General features: G+C 38.0%; 1 protein-coding gene across 10 annotated transcripts in view; it reads left to right on the top strand.

The window, feature by feature from the left end:
* The window catches only part of SUGCT (succinyl-CoA:glutarate-CoA transferase), a 793244-nt gene that overhangs the window by 29235 nt on the left and 742885 nt on the right, over positions 1 to 21124 (top strand). For all 10 annotated transcript variants that reach the window (XM_054692302.1, XM_054692300.1, XM_054692297.1 and 7 more), the window contains exon 6: positions 4058 to 4178. In XM_054692302.1, coding sequence (XP_054548277.1) covers positions 4058 to 4178 — 121 coding nt within the window. The remainder of the gene's footprint in view (positions 1 to 4057; positions 4179 to 21124) is intronic.

Genomic DNA, 21124 nt, shown 5'->3' with positions numbered 1-21124 from the left:
GGAGAGAGCAAAAGGTTGGGTTTTGTTTCTTAATCCAGCCTGCTACTCTGTGTCTTTTTATTGAAGAGTTTAGTCTGTTTACATTTAGAATTAATATAGTTATGTCAGCATCTGTATTTGCCATTTTGTTGTGTCTTTTCTCTGGTTTTATTTATTTATTTTAAAAATTAAATTGTTTTTCTCTTCCTTCGTTCTTATTCACCCCCCTGTTGGTGGTGGCTTTCGGACTCCTTGTAGTATTTTTTGGAGAGGGGGTTTGGTTGAAATGAAATTCCGGAGTTTCTATTTGTCTGGGAAGGTCCTTATTCGTTCTTTCTATGGGAAGGAAAGCGTTGCGGGATAGAGTATTCTTGGTTGGCATTTGTTGTCTTGGATTCTGTTGAATATGTCCCTCCACTCTCTCCTTGCCCATTGTGTTTCTTCGGAGAATTCTGATGTCAGCCTGATTGGTTTTCCTTTGTATGTTATCCGTTTCTTCCCTCTTGTCAGCTTCATTATATTTTCCTTGTCTTGGATTCTTGGGAGCTTTACTATTATGTGTCCTGCTGTATTTTTCCTTTCATCATGGAAGTTTGGTGTTCTTCTTGCTTCTTGTGTGTCTATTTTCAGCTCCTTCTTCACGTTTGGGAAATTCTCTTCAATTATTTCCTTGAATATTTTCTCTGTTCCTAGGTCTCTCTCCTCTCCTTCTGGGATTCCTATAACTCTTATACTTCCTTTCCTCATGGGGTCAGATAGTTCCCGAAGTCTTCATTCTTTTTCCTTCTTACTTCTCTTTCCTTTTCTGTTTTGGTGCTTTTTTATTTCTGTGTCTTGGAGAGTGCTTATTTGTTTTTCCATTTCATCTAGTCTGTTTTCACTGTTTTTCCCAGAATTCTTTAGCTCTCCATTAATCCTTTGATCTCCTGCATTTCTTTCACTCCCCTCTTTAGGTACTCAATTTTATTCTTCTGATCATTGATTATTTTTCCCATGTCATTTTCGACTTCTTTCAGGTTTTTTTTTTAAGATTTATTTTGTTTATTTTTACAAGAATCGGGGTACAGGCAAGATGCGCAGGAGGGTGAGAGTATTCACCAGAGACAGAGCGGGGAGCAGAACAGGCAGACTGACGAAATGCACTGCTGAGGGGAGCAGCGGGCTCGGCAGGAGAGGTCTGCCATGCCATGTGGTACCCTCGCTGGCCAGCCGGGATTGAACCGGGGCTGCAGAGGCTGTGGACAGCTTCGCAGCACGGCGCTCAACTGCCTGCGCCACCAGGAGAGGCCCTCTTTCAATTTTTTAATCATGGTGTGTTGGAGGCGGCCACTCTGCGTAGTGAGCAGAAGGGCCTTGACCTGAGTCCCTAAGGCATGTGAAAACACATGCATCTTGGAGGAAAACCTCTGAGTGACAGGACTTGGTGTTGAGAGCCTGGAAAGTGACCTGTGTGGAGTCAGGCTTCTACATCTCCACAGTCTGAGAATAACAAAATGGAAAGACCCTGCACAGTGAGCAGAAGGGCCTTGATCCGAGTCCCTAAGGCATGTGAAAACACATGCATCTTGGAGGAAAACCTCTGGGTAACAGGACTTGGTGTTGAGAGCCTGGAAGTGACCTGCGCACATCTCCACAGTTTGAGAATAACAAAAATAATGAGCGAACTTCCCAGGCTCTGGCTAGGGGGCGATAAGATTATGTGCGTGAGAACTAACCACCTGGTACCCTACTGTCTGAAGTAAATAGATAATAGTAAGAAACTAGACTAATCACTCATACATGTTATCATTATATGGTATGTTTTGATGTTACACCTGCTGCAATTAAAATAGTATATAATGAGCACTAAGACAATAAAGATTGACTGCATGCTAGACATGACAGTCCCCCATGTCTGATTTCCCTCACTGTCGTGTCCCAGGTCTTGGACTCACTAGAAGTCCACAATGGTGATTTTAAATTCTCTATTGGGAAGGCTCAGAAGTTCTTCCAACTCACTGTTATTGCATTCTGGTGGGTGATTTTCTTTTTGTGGTGTGTCTTTTCCTTGAGGACTTGCTTGGTTGCTTGTAGTTTTTCTTCTCCCTGCTTCTTGTTTTCTAATTTGTCCTATGCATTGGGACACTGTGTCGCTGGTACCGGCCGGCATCTTTTTGGCGTGCTCTTTCTGGGATGTCGGAAACTGGTGGTCAATTGGGTCAAATACTGTTATGCCAGAGTCCAGTAGGGCAGTGGTACTGTGAATATGTTAGTGGCAGCTGTCACGGAATATCTCCTTCTGTATTTGTTTAATTCCATAGGTGGGTCTTGTGGTCCCACAGACTGCCCTGGCTGTGGCTGGATCGCCCACTGGGCTCCAAATTACTGGATCCTGCTCTGGGCTCCAACTGGCAGCCAGATTGTGCGTGACTTGTGAGGGCTTTTCAGTTCACCTATGTCTGTGGGGGCAGCTTTTTCCCAGCTTCATGCAGTGTAGGTGGATTCTGGATGCAAAGATACCTGGTCTAAAATGGCGAGTCAGGAGAGCACTTACCTGTGCCCACAGTCTCTCTCTCTCTCTTTTTTAAGATTTATTTTATTTATTTATGCTTACAAGAACTGGAGTGTAAGCCAGAGGTGCAGGGGGTGAGAGGATTCACCAGACAGAGTGGGGATCAGAACAGGCAGATCTAATGAAATCCACTGCTGAGGGGAGCTGCAGGTAAGACAGGCGAGGTCTGCTGCGCCATGTGGGTTAGCTCCTGGCTGGGGATTGAACTTGGTGTTTTACTGGCTGATGATAGCTTGATAGTGCTGAGACTTAATCCTTTGTGCCACTAGGGAAGCCCTGGTATGCCCATTCTTACAGTACCTTTCCTTATGGAGTAGGATAATTACAGGAGTGTTTGTTTATTTTTGTTTTTATTATTATTTTTTCCTTCAATTGTTGCTTTCTTTTTCTACCTGACTCATTTGCTCATCCCTATCTCAAGTTCACTGATTCACTGATTCATTCTTACCTTTGGTCTGTTATAATACCATAGCTTTCTTCTGAACTTTTCATCTCCTTTACTGCTCTTGTTATGTCCTGAATCTGCATTGTTTTCTTTTTTAAAGATTCAGTTTTGATTATCTGTTCTTTGACTTTATTTTTCAGTGTATTGATTTATTTTTCTAAATTTCCTTTCTTTTCTTTGAGGTTTTTTATTAGGGTAATTTTGAATTCTGTTTTTAATAGAAAGAACAGATCTTCCATGTTTTTGTGATTAGGTTCTGGAGCCTTGTTCTCTTTCTGCATTGTGGTATTCCCCAGAGGATTTTTGTTACAGTTTGTTGTTTGTTGTGTTTTTCTGTCTTCTTCTTCTTTTTTTTTTTTTTTTTGCTTTGGGTTCTTACTGCTTTGGGTGAGGTTTCCTTTGGGCATGTAATCACCCTGTATGCAGGACCAAGAGTGGCTTTGTCAGGGCTGTACTCTTCACCACTCTTAGTTTTCAAGGCTAGTCACCCAAGACTAATCATTAGGTTTCTTTTTATGTCTCTCTCCTTAGGTTACTGTTGCCTGCCTTCTTGTTACCTATTCATGTGGCCTTTCCTCTTAAAATAATCAAATTTGGGCCTCCCCTGGTGGCACAGACATTTGAGCGCTGTGCTGTGAAGTTGCCCTCAGCCTCTGCAGGGCCAGTTCAATTCCAGGCAGCCGGTGAGGGTCCCACATAGAGTGGCAGATCTCTCCTGTCGCACCCACTGCTCCTCTCAGCAGTGTATTTCATCAGTCTGCCTGTTCTGTTCCCCACTCTGTCTGTGGTGAATCCTCTCACCTTCCCGCTCATCTGGCCTGTATCCTGGTTCTTGTATAAATCAATAAATAAATCTTTAAAAAAATAATCTACTTTTATAGCTATTTTTTATTGACTGTAATACCTCAAGTATTTGCCCAGAGCCTTTATGTTTATTTAATTCTACTTTGTAGTTCTGTTTTTCTTGTGGTTTTTCTGGACTACTACAAAGTGATGATTGATTGTGTTCACTGAAATTCATTTGGGGATTTTTTGAAATTCAGTTACTTAAAAGTTTGTCGTGTTTTCATTTTTCCCTTCAGCTTGCCATGGTTTGTGATGTATTTGTGGAAAACTATGTACCTGGTAAACTGTCTGCAATGGGCCTGGGATATGAAGATATAGACATGATTGCTCCTCACATCATTTATTGTTCCATCACAGGTATTTCAACTCCACATCTACCTCAGTGAATTGGTTTTCAATTTCTGTGTTTATTGTCTCTATATTAATCCTTTGAACAGTGCTGGTTTTCTTGAAGTTATTCTACTCTCTCTTCCCTCCAGTCATTTCACGCTGCTGAAAATTAACCATTAAAGAAAATTAGCTTACATAGACATTTTAAAATGTATTTATCAACTATTTATACCTCCTTTGTGAAATGTCTGCTTATAATTTTAACCAATACTTCTATTCATATTTACAAACATTTACAAAGTACTGTTATTAACATACATGTTTTTTTAGGTGACTTATTAATCAGCTTTTAGATTATAGAGGAATTCAGCATATCCCTTCAATGTTTTCAAAAGTGCCTTAAGCCGAGTAAAAGGTGCTACAAAGTCATCCTTATTATTCAGCCCTTGCTGGTGAATGTGTGTGTGTGTGTGTGTGTGTGTGTGTGTGTTTAGACCAAAGGAAAAAAGTCATTGTATTTATTTTACATATTTTATAAGCTTCCAACTATTAAAAATATAGTAGCTCTTAAAAAGAGTTATATTGCTATTTTTTGTCATCATATCTTTAGTTTTTGTTTATTTTTCCACCAGATATTTACTGCAGGCCTATAATCTGCAGTGTAGTATTCTAAGGCTCAGTGATACAACAGTGAATGATACTTATTTATTCTCTCAAGGAGATTTAAATTCTAGGGAAAGGGGATAGGAAGTAAATGAATAGGCACTTTTTTGGGGTTGTCATTGAATGTGATAGTGATGAAGTCAAAAGAGAGAAATAAAATGCATTGGGATGGGCTAGAACTAGTTTATACTGTGCGACCAGAGAAGCTTTTTTTGGTAAGGTGCCATTTGAGTAGAAGCTTGAATGAATAAAGGAGGAGTGAATCACATACATTTTGACAAAGGGTTTCAGGCAGGGGCAACAGCAGGTGTTAAGGCTGGGTATGTTTGAAGACGTACAAGTACAACTGAGGCAGACTGAATGAGGGGAACTCTAAGAGGAGGAAAATCAGGGAGATATTGTTTAGTAAAATCTTATGAAGGAGCTGTGAGCTATTCTTAAGGAATTTAACTTTTACTTTGAGTAAGATTATAAGTGAAAGGAAAGTTTTGAACAGAAGGATGCTATGACCTCATATTTTTCAAAAAGATTACTCCAGCTCTTTTGTTGATAATAGAATGTAGAATACATTGGTACAAGTAGAAGAATAACAATGAAGCTGTTAAAATATTCCAGGCTAGAGATGAGGTGGCTTGAATTAGTGCACTAGTGATAGAGGAAGTTGAAGAATGATAGGACTGAGACTGTTTTCAAGTTAAAGTAGATAAGAATTACAAATAGGTTACAGATAGGTTAGAGAAAAAGTGAAGGATGACTCTTAAGTCTGGTCTGAGAAATTAAAAGAATGGAATTGTTATTTACTGAGTTGAAGAATGTGGATAGAATTTTTTGATAGGGAAAATGTCAAGAGTTAGATTTTGGACATGTCTAACCTGAGATATCTATTAGATACCCAAGCAATGTAGTATAAGAGACTGCATCTAAGAATTACAAGTTTAGGAGAGAAGTAAAATTTGATGCTTATGAGCAAATGGATGACATATGAAGCCTGATAGAGATCATTTTAAGAGAGAGTAAAGATAGAAAAAGGAGCATCTGATGTGCTAAGACCGATGCCCTCCAGTCACTAGTTGTTTGGAAAATGAGCCAGACACAGAGAAGGAAATTATTAAGGAATTGTCATTGAGGTAGCAGGAGAACTTCCTGGAAGCCAAGGGGAAAAAAACATTTATTTACAGGGACAGTTCAGTTTAAAAATATAGACTTTAATGATAAAGTCATAAAACATACAATATATATGGACCCGAATTACTTGTCTTTCCTAATTCACCATGCTTCTTCTCACATTGATGTTTTTATTGCTTGAAACACTATTCTTCGACCATAACCTGTTATTCTCTGTCCTTTAAATTACACCTCAGATGCTATTGTTTTTGTGTAGTCTCTCTTGATCCCTGCAAATTGAGTTGGATGTTCTCTATCACACTTTGTATTTGCCTCTTTTCTTGCTTGTCTCCTCCATTTTCCCACAGGCTTTTGTTTTATTCCCAGTTTGATACATCATATAAAGCAAATAGTAGGGATTCAACTCGAGTCTGTTGAATCAATGAATTTGACTAAAGAGTTTTTAATAGATGCCAAGTTAACTTGTAACCTCACATTTCCCAAAGCTATACATTTGTAACAAACTATGGTTAAATCCAAGAGTTCTTCTGGTTTTTGGCTTGTGATTTGACAGTCTCTATATTTTCTTCTAGTCCTCAGATCTTGTATTAACCTCAAGGTCCTTGTTCAAAAGACCTTGGTGTAGGACTTTATAATTTAGTTGTTCTCAGCTAGAGAGACGATATCATATACTTTTCCGTGACTGGGATAGGGGAATTTGGAAGTGATAGGGAGAGGTATGTGTAGTCTTGAAACACACCTCTCATAATTCTAAAATTCCCTTCATCCACACCTCCAGACAATCATTAGAAAAACATCCATAAGTTCATTCTCTTATTTCCTGATAAGGAAACATCTGGGGTAACTAACGGACCTAAGGTCACTTAGCTATTTAATGGCAGACAGGTTTAAAATTCAGTCTTCTTGACTAAACATTAGGTTCTTCTGTGCTTTTCATATTTAGACATATGTCTTTGTTAAGTAATAACATGGATGTTGTGATTATAAAGCACTGAACAGCTGTACTGGAACATACAGTTTTGCTATTCTTTTTCATTTTTGTTAATCATATTGGCAGTGGTGGAAGGCATGAACAAGCTTACTCCTTGGGGAGTTTAAATTTCAGCAGATTCTTTTGGAATCAGAGGTCATTTATGAGTCATGAGTTTGTATGTACATACAATAAGGATCATCTCTTTTTATGAAGTTTGATTTTCTTGGTAATCAATTTTTATTTATTTTTTAATTAGCTGATAAGATCTGTCTAAAGTTGCACATGCTATAATTGGATCCAAGATTTCCCTGATATTACCCTCTAGTATCACTGTCTTGTCATGCTGTCCAAATTCAAATAGTCTGTTCTTAGATATTGGCATGATTGCTGATGAGAGTAATATTAGATAGTTGGGGGGATTTACTTTATTTATTATTTATATATATTTTTAAAAAGATTTATTTATTTATACAAGAACTGGGGTACAGTTAGTGGTACGGGAGGGTGAGAAGATTCACCAGAGACAGATTGGGGAGCAGCACAGGCAGATCTATTGAAATACACTGCTGAGGGGAGCAGTGGGCTAGGCAGAGGTCTGCCACGCCATGTGGGAATCTCCCTGCTTGGCTGGGAATCGAACCCGCGCTGCAGAGTTTGCGGCCGGCTTCACAGTGTGGCGCTCAATTGGCTGCTCCACCAGGGAGGCCCTGGGGATTTACTTTAATGCACTCTGGCACTTGTGTGGTTGAGATTGCCTCAGTTTGTGAAATCTAGTCTATGTGACAAAAATGCTAGATAAGTGAAGAAGGACCTGATTACTCTTATTAACATGGTTCTTTTATCATTTCATGGGAAACTGAGTATGAACATTAGGGGGCAGTGTTTAAAAAGCTATAATTCATTAGAAATTATTTTTTGAGACAACTGTAGTGTTTCTGGTGTATCAACTGGGTAGAAAATGAGCAGAGAGAATATGTAAAAGGATGTATTTATATTTTTTAAGTAATCCATTTTTAAAGTGACCATTGTCTATCTCACTGTACTTTTGGAAGTATGATATTTTCCTAAACAATTTAAAATTGCACCTTCTTTCCTTTTTCTCTTCTGAACTTGTTATTAATTATGAAAATTTAGCAGTAAAAATCCTCTCTACCAAAGTTAAAAATATTTCTTTTTTCTTCTTGTTAATTTCATTATGCTTTCTTCCTGAAAGGATAAACACTTTTTTTTTTTTTTTATTAACTAGCCTAATTTTGTGGCAGGAAAATTGGGAGTGCCCTTTAATAAAATTTTATTAATTTTTTTTTAGAAAAGTCCCTTTTTTGTATTGTATGAGCCCCCAATGGAATTTTCTTAATCTCTGTTTTTGTAAGGAACAGATTGAAAGATTCCATAATGCCTCATGAGGGACCTCAGGACTCAATTCAGGGAGAATATTAGAGAGTTAGATCCACCCTTTAGTTTTAAATAGAAAAAGCCTGAAAATCCTACTTTATAAAATGATGGAATAGCATATGTGAAAACATAGATAAGAGAATTTTAAGGAAGGACATGTGGGCAGGTTTATCCTGTTAGATATAAATACTTATTATATAACTGTAATAGTAGACAAGGTAGTATTAGCACAAGGACAAAGAAATAGATCAACAGATAGAACAGAATAGTCTTAGAAACATACTGGCATATGTATGGAAACATGTTTTCTTTTCTTTTTTTCTTTTGGCTTTACCACACACTATTAAAGGATAGATTATGAGGTAATCAATGGTAGAACAATTGGCTATCCCTATGGAGAAAGATAAAATTGAATTTAGAGTTTATCTTATACATTAAATTATTCTAGGTGTACTTATCACTTAACTATAAAAGATAAAACTTTAAAACTATCAGAAAAAAATATAAGAACATGTCTTTATGAACTTAGGGCTTAGGGAAGATATTGTAGACAACATATGGAAACTAGAAACAAAAGGAAATGATGGATAAACATAACTACTTACTAGCATTAAAATTTTGGTCTATCAAAAGCCACTATTGTAAAGCAAGAAGACAAATCACAGTCTTGGAAGGACTGACAAAGGATTGGTGATGAGACTAGATTAAAAAAATACTTCAAATCAAACAGAAAAAAAGAGGAACAATTTAGCAGAAAAATAGACAAGCTCCAGAAAAGGGCAGTAAAAAGTTACATATCTTTTAGACAAATGCAAAGTAAAACAAAACTAATCCATTTTGAATCTAGGAGTTGGACAGGCACTTAAAAGTTTGACAATACTCAATGGACTGAACTCACCAATGAAAAGACAGACATGTTTGATTAGGAAACAGAATCTAAAACTTCTGCTGCCTCTAAGAAATGTACCTAACTTTCAAACACAAACATTGGTTATTGGAAAAGTCATGAGATATTTTTTCTTTGAAAAACATAAAACTTGCATCATGATTTTTTTTTGACAACTCAATAGATAAAGGTAAAGGGTAGAAGATGATTAATAAGCAAATGGCACCCAAAGAAATGCAGGAACAGCCATAGTTACAGCAGATAAGACTTCCAGTTTCAAAAGGGGATGGGTGCTATATAATGATTAAGGGGACAATACATCAGGAAGGCATAGCACTCATCAATATATACTTACCAAATGAAGGTGCACCAAAATAATTAGTTACTTTTAAGTCTGAAAATAAATATTGGAGAAAGTATGTATGTAGTTGAAGACTTCAACATCCCACTCTTACCAATGAACAGATCAATGAGAGGGAAAATAAAGAGGCACAGTTGCCCTACACAAAGATCTAGACAACATGGACTTAACAGATATTTATAGGGCACGGCACCCCCCCAAAATTGAATGTACATTCTTCTCAAGTACACTTGTATCATTCTCCAGACAGTCCACATACTGGGTCACAAGACAAATATTAACAAATACATCAAGAGTGAAATCATACAAAGTATCTTTGTGACTATAAAGGTTTCAAGCTAGAAATCAGGTACAAAAAAAGTCAAGGAAATCTTCCAATATGTGAATACTGAAAAATGTACTATCAAAAGACCACTGGGCTAATGAGGAAATCAAAGAAGAAATAAGAAAATACCTTGAGACAAATGACAGTAAGGACAAAACCTTTCAAATATTTGGGTTATAACAAAAGCAGTACTAAGAGGAAAGGATATAGCAATACAAGCCCCCAAAGAAACAATGTAATCTCTCATCTCAAGGGACTAGAAAAAGACAGAAAGAGCCAAAAGCAAACAGAAGAAAGGAAATAAGAAAAATTGAAGCAGAGTCAAATGAAATAGAAATCAAAGAAACAGTCCAAAAGATCAATGAAACCAAAGCCTAATTCTTTGAAAAAATAAACAAATAGATAATCCCTTAGCTAGGTTCATAAAGAAGAAGGGGAAAACTCAAACAGGATCAGCCTCATTCTTTGAAAAAATAAATAAAAATAAACAAAAGAAAAAAGGGGAAAACTCAAATAAATAGGATCATTAATGAAAGAGGAGAAATTGTAACAAACAGCAGAAATCCAGAGGATATTCAAAGGTTACCATGAACATTTATATGCAAACAATTTTAACACTCTAGATGAGACAGAAAAATTCTTAGAATTATGTGATCACCCACAGTTGAATAAAGAAGAAATAGAAAACTTGAGCAAACCAATTACAAGTAAGGAAATTGAAACAGCAAGCAAAACTCTTTCATTAAAACAAGATCATGACCAGATGGTTTTATAAGCGAGTTCTACCAAACTTTCAAAAACGAGTTAATACCTTTGCTGCTCAAACTCTTTCAAAACTTTGAGAAAAAAGGGATACTTCCAAATACATTCTATGAGGCCAATATCAAATACTAATACTGAAACCAAACAAAGATAACACTAAAAGAGAAAACTACAGGACAATCTCCCTAATGACCATGGATGCTAAAATTCTCAATAAAATCTCAGCATGCCAAATTGAACAATGCATAAAAAGCATGATACCCTATGGCCAAGTGGAATTTATTCCAGGGACACAAAGGGAACAACATCTGAGGACCCGTCAACATAATTCACCACATCAACAAAAAGAAAGGTAAAAAACATATGATCATATCAATAGATGCTGAAAAAGCATTTGATAAAATTCAACATCCACTTCTGAGACACTTGGGAAAAAAAAAACAAAACTGAAAGCCTTTCCTCTAAGATCCAGTACTCACCACTACTATTCAACATAGTACTGGAATTCCTAGCTACAGTGATTAGGACAGAGAAAGACACAAAAATAATCCAAATGGGAAAGAAGGAGTAAAGCTATTATTTGCAGATGATAATATATATAGAAAACCCTAAAAAAAATCTACAGAAAATTAATAAAAAAGAATAAGCCAGGTCAGTAAAGTAGCAGGATACAAATCAGTATGCAAAAATCAGTTACTTCTTATATGCAAACAATTAGCCTGAAGTGAAGAAATTAAGAAAACCATCCCATTTACAATTGTATCAAAAAATTGTATACTTGGAAATCAACAAAGGAGGTGAAAGACCTATACAAGGATAACTATGAAACATTGTTAAAGGAATAGAAAACACAAAGAAATGGAAAGGTATTCCCTGCTTATGGAATGGAAGAATTAACATTATCAAAATGGCCGTCCTACCCAAAGAAATTTACAAATTCAACACAATTCCAACAAAAATATCAATGTTGTTCTTCAAAGAAATGGAACAAATATTGCTGAAACTTATATGGAATCACAAATGATCCTGATTAGCCAAAGCTGTCCTGACTAAAAAGAGGAATAATGAGGCTATTACACTTCTGGATTTCAAACTGTATTACAAAGACATTACAATAAAAACAGAATGGTATTGGAGCAAAAAGGTGTTTCTGAAGGTTATGTTGGAAAAAGCAGGAAAAGCCTCTCACACAAAGGAAGTTTTCAACAAACAACAAGGAAACAACAAGGAAAACAAAGAGAGTATAGATAGCAGGGACTACATAAAACTATAAAGCTTCTGTACAGCAAAAGAGACAGTAACCAAAATAAGGGGATACCCCACTGAATGGGAGAAAGTATTCGCACACCATACATCTGATAAAGGGCTGGTATTAAAGATCTCTAATTCAGTCATACAACCCATTCAAAAGTTGGCAGAAGAGCTAAATATACACTTCTCCAAAGATGAAATGATAATGGCAACAGATGTATGAAAAAATGTTCATTATTTCTTGTTATCAGGGAAATGCACCTCACACAAGTGCAAATGGCCCATATTACAAATACCAGAAAAAAGTGCTGGTGAAGATATGGAGAAAAAGGATTGCTCTTACATCGGTGGTGGGAATGTAGATTGGTCCAGCCACTGTGGGAAATCTGTGTTGAAGTTCTTCAAAACACTAGAAATGGATCTGCTACCTGATCCAGTTATTTAATTCCTAGGAATCTACCCAAAGAACACAAAAACACAAATCCAAAAAGACCACAGCCTTATTGCAGTACTATTTACAATAGACAAGATATGGAAACAACCTAAATTCATCCCAAACAAATGAATGGGTCAAGAAGATGTACAATGGAATACTACTCAGTGATCAAAAAAAATAAATTCATGCCATTTGTGGCAAAGTGGATGCAACTGGATTCTGAGTTGTTTTAATTTCTCTTTTATTTCTGATTCTATTTCTTAGAACTTTCTCCCTGACTCTAGCTAGTGTTTTTTTTTATTTTGTTATTTTTGTCTAAGGAAACCAGCTTTTGATTTCACTGATCTTTTGGACTGTTTTTGATTTCTATTTCATTTATTTCTGCTCTAAATTTTACTATTTCCTTCATTGTACTGGGTTTTTGTTTTGCTCTTCTTTTTCTAGATTTTTAAGGTAAGAGGTAGGGTATTCATTTGAGAGCTTTCTTTTTTCTTCATGTGGGCCTGTATGGCTACATAGATCCTTGCTGGTGATGCTTTTGCTGTGTCCCATAGATTTTGGAAAGGATGTTTTCATTTTCATTTTCTTCCAGGTAATTTTTAATTTTTTCTTTGATTTCCTTGTTAACCTAATGTGTTGTATGAGAGGCTTTTCCTGCTTTCTTTTTTGTGACTTATTTCTAGTTTGATACCATTATGATCAGAGAAAATTCTTGATATGATTGCAATCGTCATGAATTTGTTGTCCCTTGTTTTGTCATCCAACATTTGATCTACCCAGGATATTGTTCCAAGGGCACTTTGAAAGAATCTGTACTCAGCTACTTTGGGACACAATTGCCTGTAAATGTTTATTGAGTCCATTTCTCATTGAACAATATGGTTTAGCAATATAGTTTCCTTGTTGATTTTCTGTCTGGTTAATCAATTCATTGGTGTAAGTGGTGTAAGTGGTGAAGTTTCCTATTGCTGTTGTGTTGCTTCCAAAGTCTGATTTTTGAGTTAATAAGAGTTGCCTTATATGTTTTGAAGGTCCTTCATTTAGTATATATTGATGGATGTTATGTCATCCTAATGTATTGATCCCTTAATCCCTAATGTATTGTGTCCAACTCTATCTCTTGTTACCATTTTTTAGGTGGAAATCCATTTTATCTGTTGGAAATATATCTGTCCCTACTTTTTTTGGTAGAAAAAACAATTGTAGAATTGTTTTCCAACTTTTTACATTGAGCCCATGTTTATTGTTGGAGCTCAAATGGGCCTTTAGGAGACAGTAGAAAGCTGGGTTTTGTTCTAATCCATCTGGCAGTCTGTGCGTTTTGATTAATTAGCTCAATTTATTTGCATATATGGTGATTATTGATATATGATTGTTATTTTAGATGGATGGGGAAAGGTGTGCAGGTAGTACAGAGTTCCTGTATACTCTTCACACAACATTCTTTAATGTGTTCAATACTATGAAATTAACATTGATGCAATCCTCTTAAAATCGCATATTTTATTCATATTAGATAAGGATCCATTATAGGATATTGCATCATGTTTACTTGTTGTGCTTCTTTAGATTTCTCCAATCTGTAGCAGTTTTTCAGTCTCTTGTTTTATGACCTTGATGATTTAAAGATTGCTTATCAGATATTTTATAAAATGTTCCTCACTTTGGGTTTGTCTTATGGTTTTGTTATGATTAAACTGGTGGAATAGGCTTTTGGGAAAAATATTACAGACGTGAAGAGCCCTTATTGCATGTCAGGAGGCACATGATGTCAACATGACATCGCTAATGATGTTAACTTATCTCTTGGTTAGGGTGATGTATGTCATCTTTCTCCATGATAAATTCACTACTTTTCTGTTTTTGTGCTTCTTGGGAACCTAGTCACTCAATCCAGTTTACTCTCCAGTAATGGGGAATTAAGCTACATTTCCTAGATTGGAATTGTCTACATATATTTGTAATTTTGAAAGAAAGATTTATCCCCTCATCTCTATGTCTCCATTTGTTTATTCTGTTATTTATATTTTATCAGTATGACTCATGCGTATTTATTTTATTCTTGTAACCCAGTACTATTGTTATTTATTATGCTACTAAAATTTCTTTTTTTTTTTATTAGATAATAAATTTTATTGTTATATTCCCCATACAATTGCAGCGCCCCCATTCTGACCCCAATCCCTCCCCTCCCGCCCCTGCCCCCTAAAAGTGTCTCTGGTTCATAGTTTTTTGTTGATTTTGATTTTCACTTTCTTATAGTTATTCATTTTCCTGGTCCCTTATTTAAGTTTTCTAGATTCCTGCTATGAGTGAGACCATCCGGTATTTTTCTTTTTCTTTTGGCTTATTTCGCTGAGCATGATCCCTTCCAGCGCCATCCATGTTGCTGCAAATTGCATGTGTTTATCTTTTTTGAATGCTGAGTAATATTCCATGGTATATATGTACCACATCTTCTTGATCCAGTCATCTATTTTTGGGCATTTGGGTTGTTTCCAAAGCTTAGCTATTGTAAACAGTGCTGCTATAAACATAGGGGTGCAGGTGTTCTTTGGAATTGATGTTTCTGTGTCCTTTGGGTAAATGCCTAGGAGTGGAATTGCTGGATCATATGGAAGCTCTATGTTTAGTAGGTCCAGAAATCTCCACATAGCTTTCCACAGTGGTTGGACCAGTTTGCACTCCCACCAACAGTGCAGAAGAGTTCCTTTTTCTCAACACCCTCGCCAACATTTGTTGTTGCTAGTTTTTTTAATATGTGCCATTCTCACTGGTGTAAGATGGTATCTCATGGTAGTTTTGATTTGCATTTCCCTGATGACAAGTGATGTTGAACATTTTTTCATATGCCTGTTGGCCATTTGCATTTCCTCTTCAGAGAAGTTTCTTTTTAGCTCTTCTGCCCATTTTTTGACTGGATTATTTTCTTTGTTGTTGTTGAGTCTCATCAGCTCTTTGCAGATTTTTGTGATCAGTCCTTTATCATTAGTGTTGGGTGCAAAAATGTTCTCCCAGTTGGTGGGGTTTCTCTTTGTTTTTGTTATTGTCTCTTTTGCTGTGCAGAAGCTCTTTAATTTGATGTAGTCCCAGCTGTTTATCTTCGCCTTCACTATCACTGCTTTGGGTGATGTGTCTGTAAAGATGTCTTTGATGTGCAAATCCCATAGTGTTTTGCCTATATTTCCTTCTATATATTTTATGGTTTCAGGTCTTATGTCTAATTCTTTAATCCATTTTGAGTTGATTTTTGTGTATGGTGTGAGGTAGTGGTCAAGCTTCATTCTTTTGCATGTAGCGACCCAGTTTTCCCAGCACCATTTATTGAACAAACTTTCTTTGCTCCAATGCATAGTCTTTGCTCCTTTGTCAAAGATTAGTTGACCATAAATCTGTGGGTTTATTTCTGGATTTTCTATTCGATTCCATTGGTCTGTATGTCTGTTCTTGTTCCAATACCATGCAGTTTTGATGATTATGGCTTTGTAGTATAGTTTGAAGTCTGGGAGTGTGATGCCTCCATTCCCTTCTTTTTTTTTTCAGGAGAGCTTTGGCTATTCGGGGTTTTTTGTGATTCCATATGAATTTCATCAATAATTGTTCTATTTCTTTGAAGAATGACATTGAAATTTTGATTGGAATAGCATTGAATCTGTATATTGCTTTTGGAAGGATGGCCATTTTAATAACGTTTATTCTTCCAATCCATGAGCAGGGGATATCTCTCCATTTCTTTGTGTCTTCTTCTATTTCTTTTAACAGTGTTTTATAGTTTTCTTTGTATAGGTCCTTTACCTCTTTTGTTAGATTTATTCCCAAATATTTGATTTTCTTTGTTTCAATAACGAAAGGGATGGTTTTTTTGATTTCTTCTTCTTCAGATTTATTGTTTGTGTATAGGAAGGCTACTGACTTTTGCGTGTTGATTTTGTATCCTGCCACTTTACTGAACTGATTGATGAGTTGAATTAGCTTTTCTGTGGAGTTTTTGGGGTTCTCTATGTATAATATCATATCGTCTGCAAATAGTGATAATTTGACTTCTTCTTTTCCTATTTGGATTCCTTGGATGTCTTTCTCTTGTCTTATTGCCCTGGCTAGGACTTCCAGTATTATATTGAAAAGCAGTGGTGAGAGTGGACATCCTTGTCTTGTTCCAGATCTTAATGGAATTGCTTTCAGCTTTTCACCATTGAGAATGATACTGGCTGTTGGCTTGTCATAGATGGCCTTTATGATGTTAAGGTATGTTCCTTGTATCCCAAGAATTTCAAGGGCTTTTATCATGAATGGGTGTTGCACTTTGTCGAAAGCTTTCTCAGCATCTATTGATATTATCATATGGTTTTTATATTTCTTTTTGTTGATGTGTTGGATAACGTTGATTGATTTTCGGATGTTAAACCATCCTTGTGTCCCTGGAATGAATCCTACTTGGTCGTGGTGAATTATCTTATGGATACATTGTTGGATTCTGATGGCTAAAATTTTATTGAGGATTTTTGCATCAGTGTTCATTAGGGAGATTGGCCTGTAGTTTTCCTTTTTTGTGTTGTCCTTGTTCGGTTTTGGTATTAGTGTAATGTTGGCTTCATAGAACGTGTTTGGTATTGTCCCTTCCTTCTCAATTTTTTAGAAGAGTTTGTGAAGGATAGGCACTAATTCATCTCTGAATGTTTGGTAGAATTCATTTGTAAATCCATCAGGTCCTGGGCTTTTGTTTTTGGGGAGGTTTTTGATTACCATTTCAATTTCGCTGCTTGTAATTGGTCTGTTTAGGTGTTCTATTTCTTCTTTATCTAGCTTTGGGTGATTGTAGAGTTGTAGGAATTTGTCCATCTCCTCTAGATTGTTAAACTTGTTTCCATATAACTGTTCATAGTAGTTACTGATTATTCTTTTGATTTCTGCTGTGTCCGTTGTGATTTCTCCTCTTTCATTTGTGATCCTGTTTATTTGTGCTTTCTCCCTTTTTTCCTTTGTGAGCCTGGCTAGGGGTTTGTCTATTTTATTGATTTTTTCAAAGAACCAGCTCTTGGTTTCATTGATCTTTTGGATTGTTTTTTTAGTTTCAATTTCATTTATTTCTGCTTTGGTTTTTATTATTTCTTTTCTTCTACTGGTTTTGGGGTTTTTTTGTTGTTCTTTTTCTAGATCTTTGAGCTTCGAGATTAGGTTGTTTCTTTGAGTTCTTTCTTGTTTCTTGATGTGAGCTTCTATTGCTATTTATTTTCCTCTTATTACTGCTTTTGCTGCATCCCATACATTTAGGATATTGGTGTCCTCCTTGTCGTTCAATTCAAAAAATTTTTTAATTTCTTCTTTCATCTCCTCATTAGTCCAGTGGTCTTCCAGTAGTGTGGTTTTTAATCTCCATGAGGTAGGAAAGTTCCTTGCCTTCTTTTTATGGTTTATTTGTAGTTTGATGCCTTCATGGTCAGAAAAGATGGTTGATATGATTTCAATCTTGGTGTATCTGTTGATGTTTGTCTTGTGCCCCAGTATGTGATCGATCCTGGAGAATGATCCGTGTGCGCTTGAGAAAAATGTGTACTCCATTTTTTTGGGGTTTAGTGTTCTATAGATGTCTGTTAAGCCCAATTGCTCTAGGTCCTTATTTAGAGCTTTGGTTTCTTTACTTATTTTTTGTCTTGTTGACCTATCCATTGTTGATAGTGGTGTGTTGAAGTCTCCCACTACGTATGTGTTTTCTCTGATGTCTGTTTTCAGAGAGGACAACAGTTGTCTGATATATTTTGGTGCTCCTTCGTTTGGTGAGTATATGTTAATGAGTGTTATTTCTTCTTGAAGTATTGTCCCCTTGATCATAATGTAGTGACCATTGGGGTCTCTTTTTATCTTTTTGAGTTTGAAATCTGTTTTATCTGATATAAGTATAGCTGTTCCTGCTTTCTTTTTTGGTCCATTTGCTTGTAGGATTGTTTTCCATCCTTTAACTTTGAGCCTATTTTTATCTTTTATAGCTAAATGTGTTTCCTGGAGACAGCAAAAGGTTGGGTTTTGTTTCTTAATCCAGGCTGCAACTCTGTGTCTTTTTATTGAAGAGTTTAGTCCATTTACATTTAGAGTTAATATTGATATGTTAACATCTGTATTTGCCATTGTGTTTGTCTTTCCTTTGATTTTTTTATTCTTTTAATAACTTTTTTTTTTTTTGGCCTTCTTTCATTGTTATTCGTCCCTCTGAGTTCTGGCTTTAGGACTCCTTGTAGTATTTTTTGGAGTGGGGGTTTAGTTGCAATGAAATTTCGGAGTTTCTGTTTGTCTGGGAAAGTCCATATTCTTTCTTCAAAGAGGAAGGAGAGCTTTGCGGGATAGAGTATTCTTGGTTGGCATCTGTTTTCTTGGAGTCTGTTGACTATGTCCCTCCACTCTCTCCTTGCCCGTAGTGTTTCTTCGGAGAAGTCTGATGTCAGCCTGATTGGCTTTCCTTTGAATGTTATCTGTTTCTTCCCTCTTGCCAGCTTCATTATTTTTTCCTTGTCCTGGATTCTTGGGAGCTTTACTATTATGTGTCTTGCTGTATTTTTCCTTTCGTCGTGGAAGTTTGGTGTTCTTCTTGCTTCTTGTATATCAATTTTCAGCTCCTCCTTCACATTTGGGAAGTTCTCTTCAATTATCTCTTTGAATATTTTCTCTGTTCCTACTTCTCTCTCCTCTCCTTCTGGTATTCCTATAACTCTTATATTTCCTTTCCTCATGGAGTCAGATAGTTCCCGAAGTCTTTCTTCATTCTTTTTCCTTCGTACTTCTCTTTCCTTTTCTGTTTTGGTTCTTTTTATTTCTGTGTCTTCAAGAGTACTTATTCGTTCTTCCATTTCATCAATTCTGCTTTCATTGCTTTTCCCAGAATTCTTTAGTTCTTCCATTAATTCTTTGATCTCCTGCATTTCTTTTACTTCCCTCTTTAGGGACTCAATTTCATTCTTCTGATCGTTGATTATTTTTCCCTTATCATTGTTTTCCTTTATGACTTCTGTCAGTTTTTTAATCACGGCAATTTTAAATTCTCTTTCTGGAAGGCTCAGAAGTTCTTCCAAGTTACTGTCGTTGCCATCTGGGGGCTGGTTTTCTTTTTGTGGTGTGCTTTTTCTCTGGAGAGTTGCTAGGTTGCGTGTGGTTCTTCTCCTCCCTACTGTCTGTTTTCTAATTTGCCGTATGCGTTGGGACACTGTGTAGTTGGGACTGGCCGGCATCTTGGGTGGGCTTCTCTGCTCCCCTCTGGTTCCTCCAGGAGTCATCTGTCAGTTTCAAGCAGTCTTTACAGGAGAAAGGTCCCTGTTCTAAAATGCCGATGTGGGCACACACTCCCCTTTCCACTCACACTCCCCTGTGCGCCTGGTCTGCCCCGGCGGTGGGTTCCTGCTCCCCCTCTGGGCTTGGACTGCAGGCCAGAGGGGGTCTGGCGTGGGCGAACTTCCCCCGCTCACCTCTGGCTCCTGAGGAAGCCTTCTGCAGGTAGTCTTTACTGAAGAAATGTCCCTATTCTATAATGGTGATGTGGGACACACTCCCTGCGCGTCCGGTCTCAGGCACACTCTTCTGTGCGCTTGGTCTGCCCCGGCTGTGGGTGCTCGCTCTCCCTGTGGGCTCAGACTACTTGTTCGGAAGGGGCCCGGCGTGGGCTAACTCCCCAGCTGGCCACTAGCTCCTTCAGGAGCCTGTGCTGGCTTCAAGTCGCTAGGTGGCGCCAGAGATCTCTCCTAGAGCCCTTGGGGAGCTGATTTTCCACCCAGTGGGACAGGGAGCAGAGCAGGGATGGTAGGGTACACCTCAACGGCTTTGGGTGCTGTGTCTGCCTTGTGCCCCACCGTCGTGGGGAACCCACGCCCCTAATTTCGTGCCCCGGGTCTCAGTTCCAAAGCCCTCAGTTCCAGGACGCGGGCTGTAGCCCAGATCAGTGGCGCGGGAATGGCGCCTTTTGAATCCCGCTCCCCTGCCTGGGCGCCTGGTTCCTGCTCACTCCGGGAGGGCCTCCGCGCGTCTCCCCGCAAGCCTAGGTAGTCTCCCTGCAAGCCTAGGTCGCAGGCGCGGGGACCTGGGCAGCTGCGATCCGAGCCGCTTTCCCCGCGCAATCCCGCTCCGAGTCTGTTTTTCCAGCGCGCCACCTTTCCGCGCAGGCTTACCGGGCGGCCGGGGCTGTGGGCTGGTGCTGGTCTCCTCCTGGGCGGGGCTCTCTTCAATGGCGCCCGGAGCTCACCTCCGCGGCGGATCCTGCGGGGGTTCTCCACAGCTCCCGTTCACAGGGTGTGGTGGCTGCAATAGTTCCTTTCCACTCACAGTCCCGCTTGCTGCGTCGTTCGTTCTTGTGGGCCGTTTTAGTTTGTTGTTTTCCTCCTCTCTGCGGGTCGGAGAGTGCCGCCTCTGTGGGCGGGGGAGGGGAGCAGGGTTCTGTGCTTCCCTCCCTTCTGGTCCTCTTTTATGGCCACTTTCTTCTTCGGGCAGTTTGCTGGAGTCGTCCGTTTATCTTCCGTGTCCCGGTTCTCACTGGGACCTGCCGCTTTTCCTCCCTATTAACTTTTTTTAATGGGAGATCTTACTCGCAGCGTCTCCTCGCCGCCATGTTGCTCCGCCCCCTCTCTGAATCCTTCGCTACTAAAATTTCTTAAGCTTTGGTCATCGGTTGCTTTTTTATGTTAGATTCTTTTCCCCTCCTCCTCCTTGCTTTTCTTCCTCCTTTTTTTTTTTTTTAACATTTCTTTACTTTTCACTCTAAGACATGCTCATCTTGTATTTTCCTTGCCTCAGCCCTACAACTATGTGCTTTTATATAGA

This window comes from Talpa occidentalis, unplaced genomic scaffold (assembly GCF_014898055.3).
Source record: "Talpa occidentalis isolate TD23 unplaced genomic scaffold, MPIMG_talOcc4v2.1, whole genome shotgun sequence".
Taxonomy (NCBI): domain Eukaryota; kingdom Metazoa; phylum Chordata; class Mammalia; order Eulipotyphla; family Talpidae; genus Talpa; species Talpa occidentalis.
Note: the sequence above shows the minus strand (reverse complement) of the source record. Positions and strands in the feature narration are given on the sequence as shown.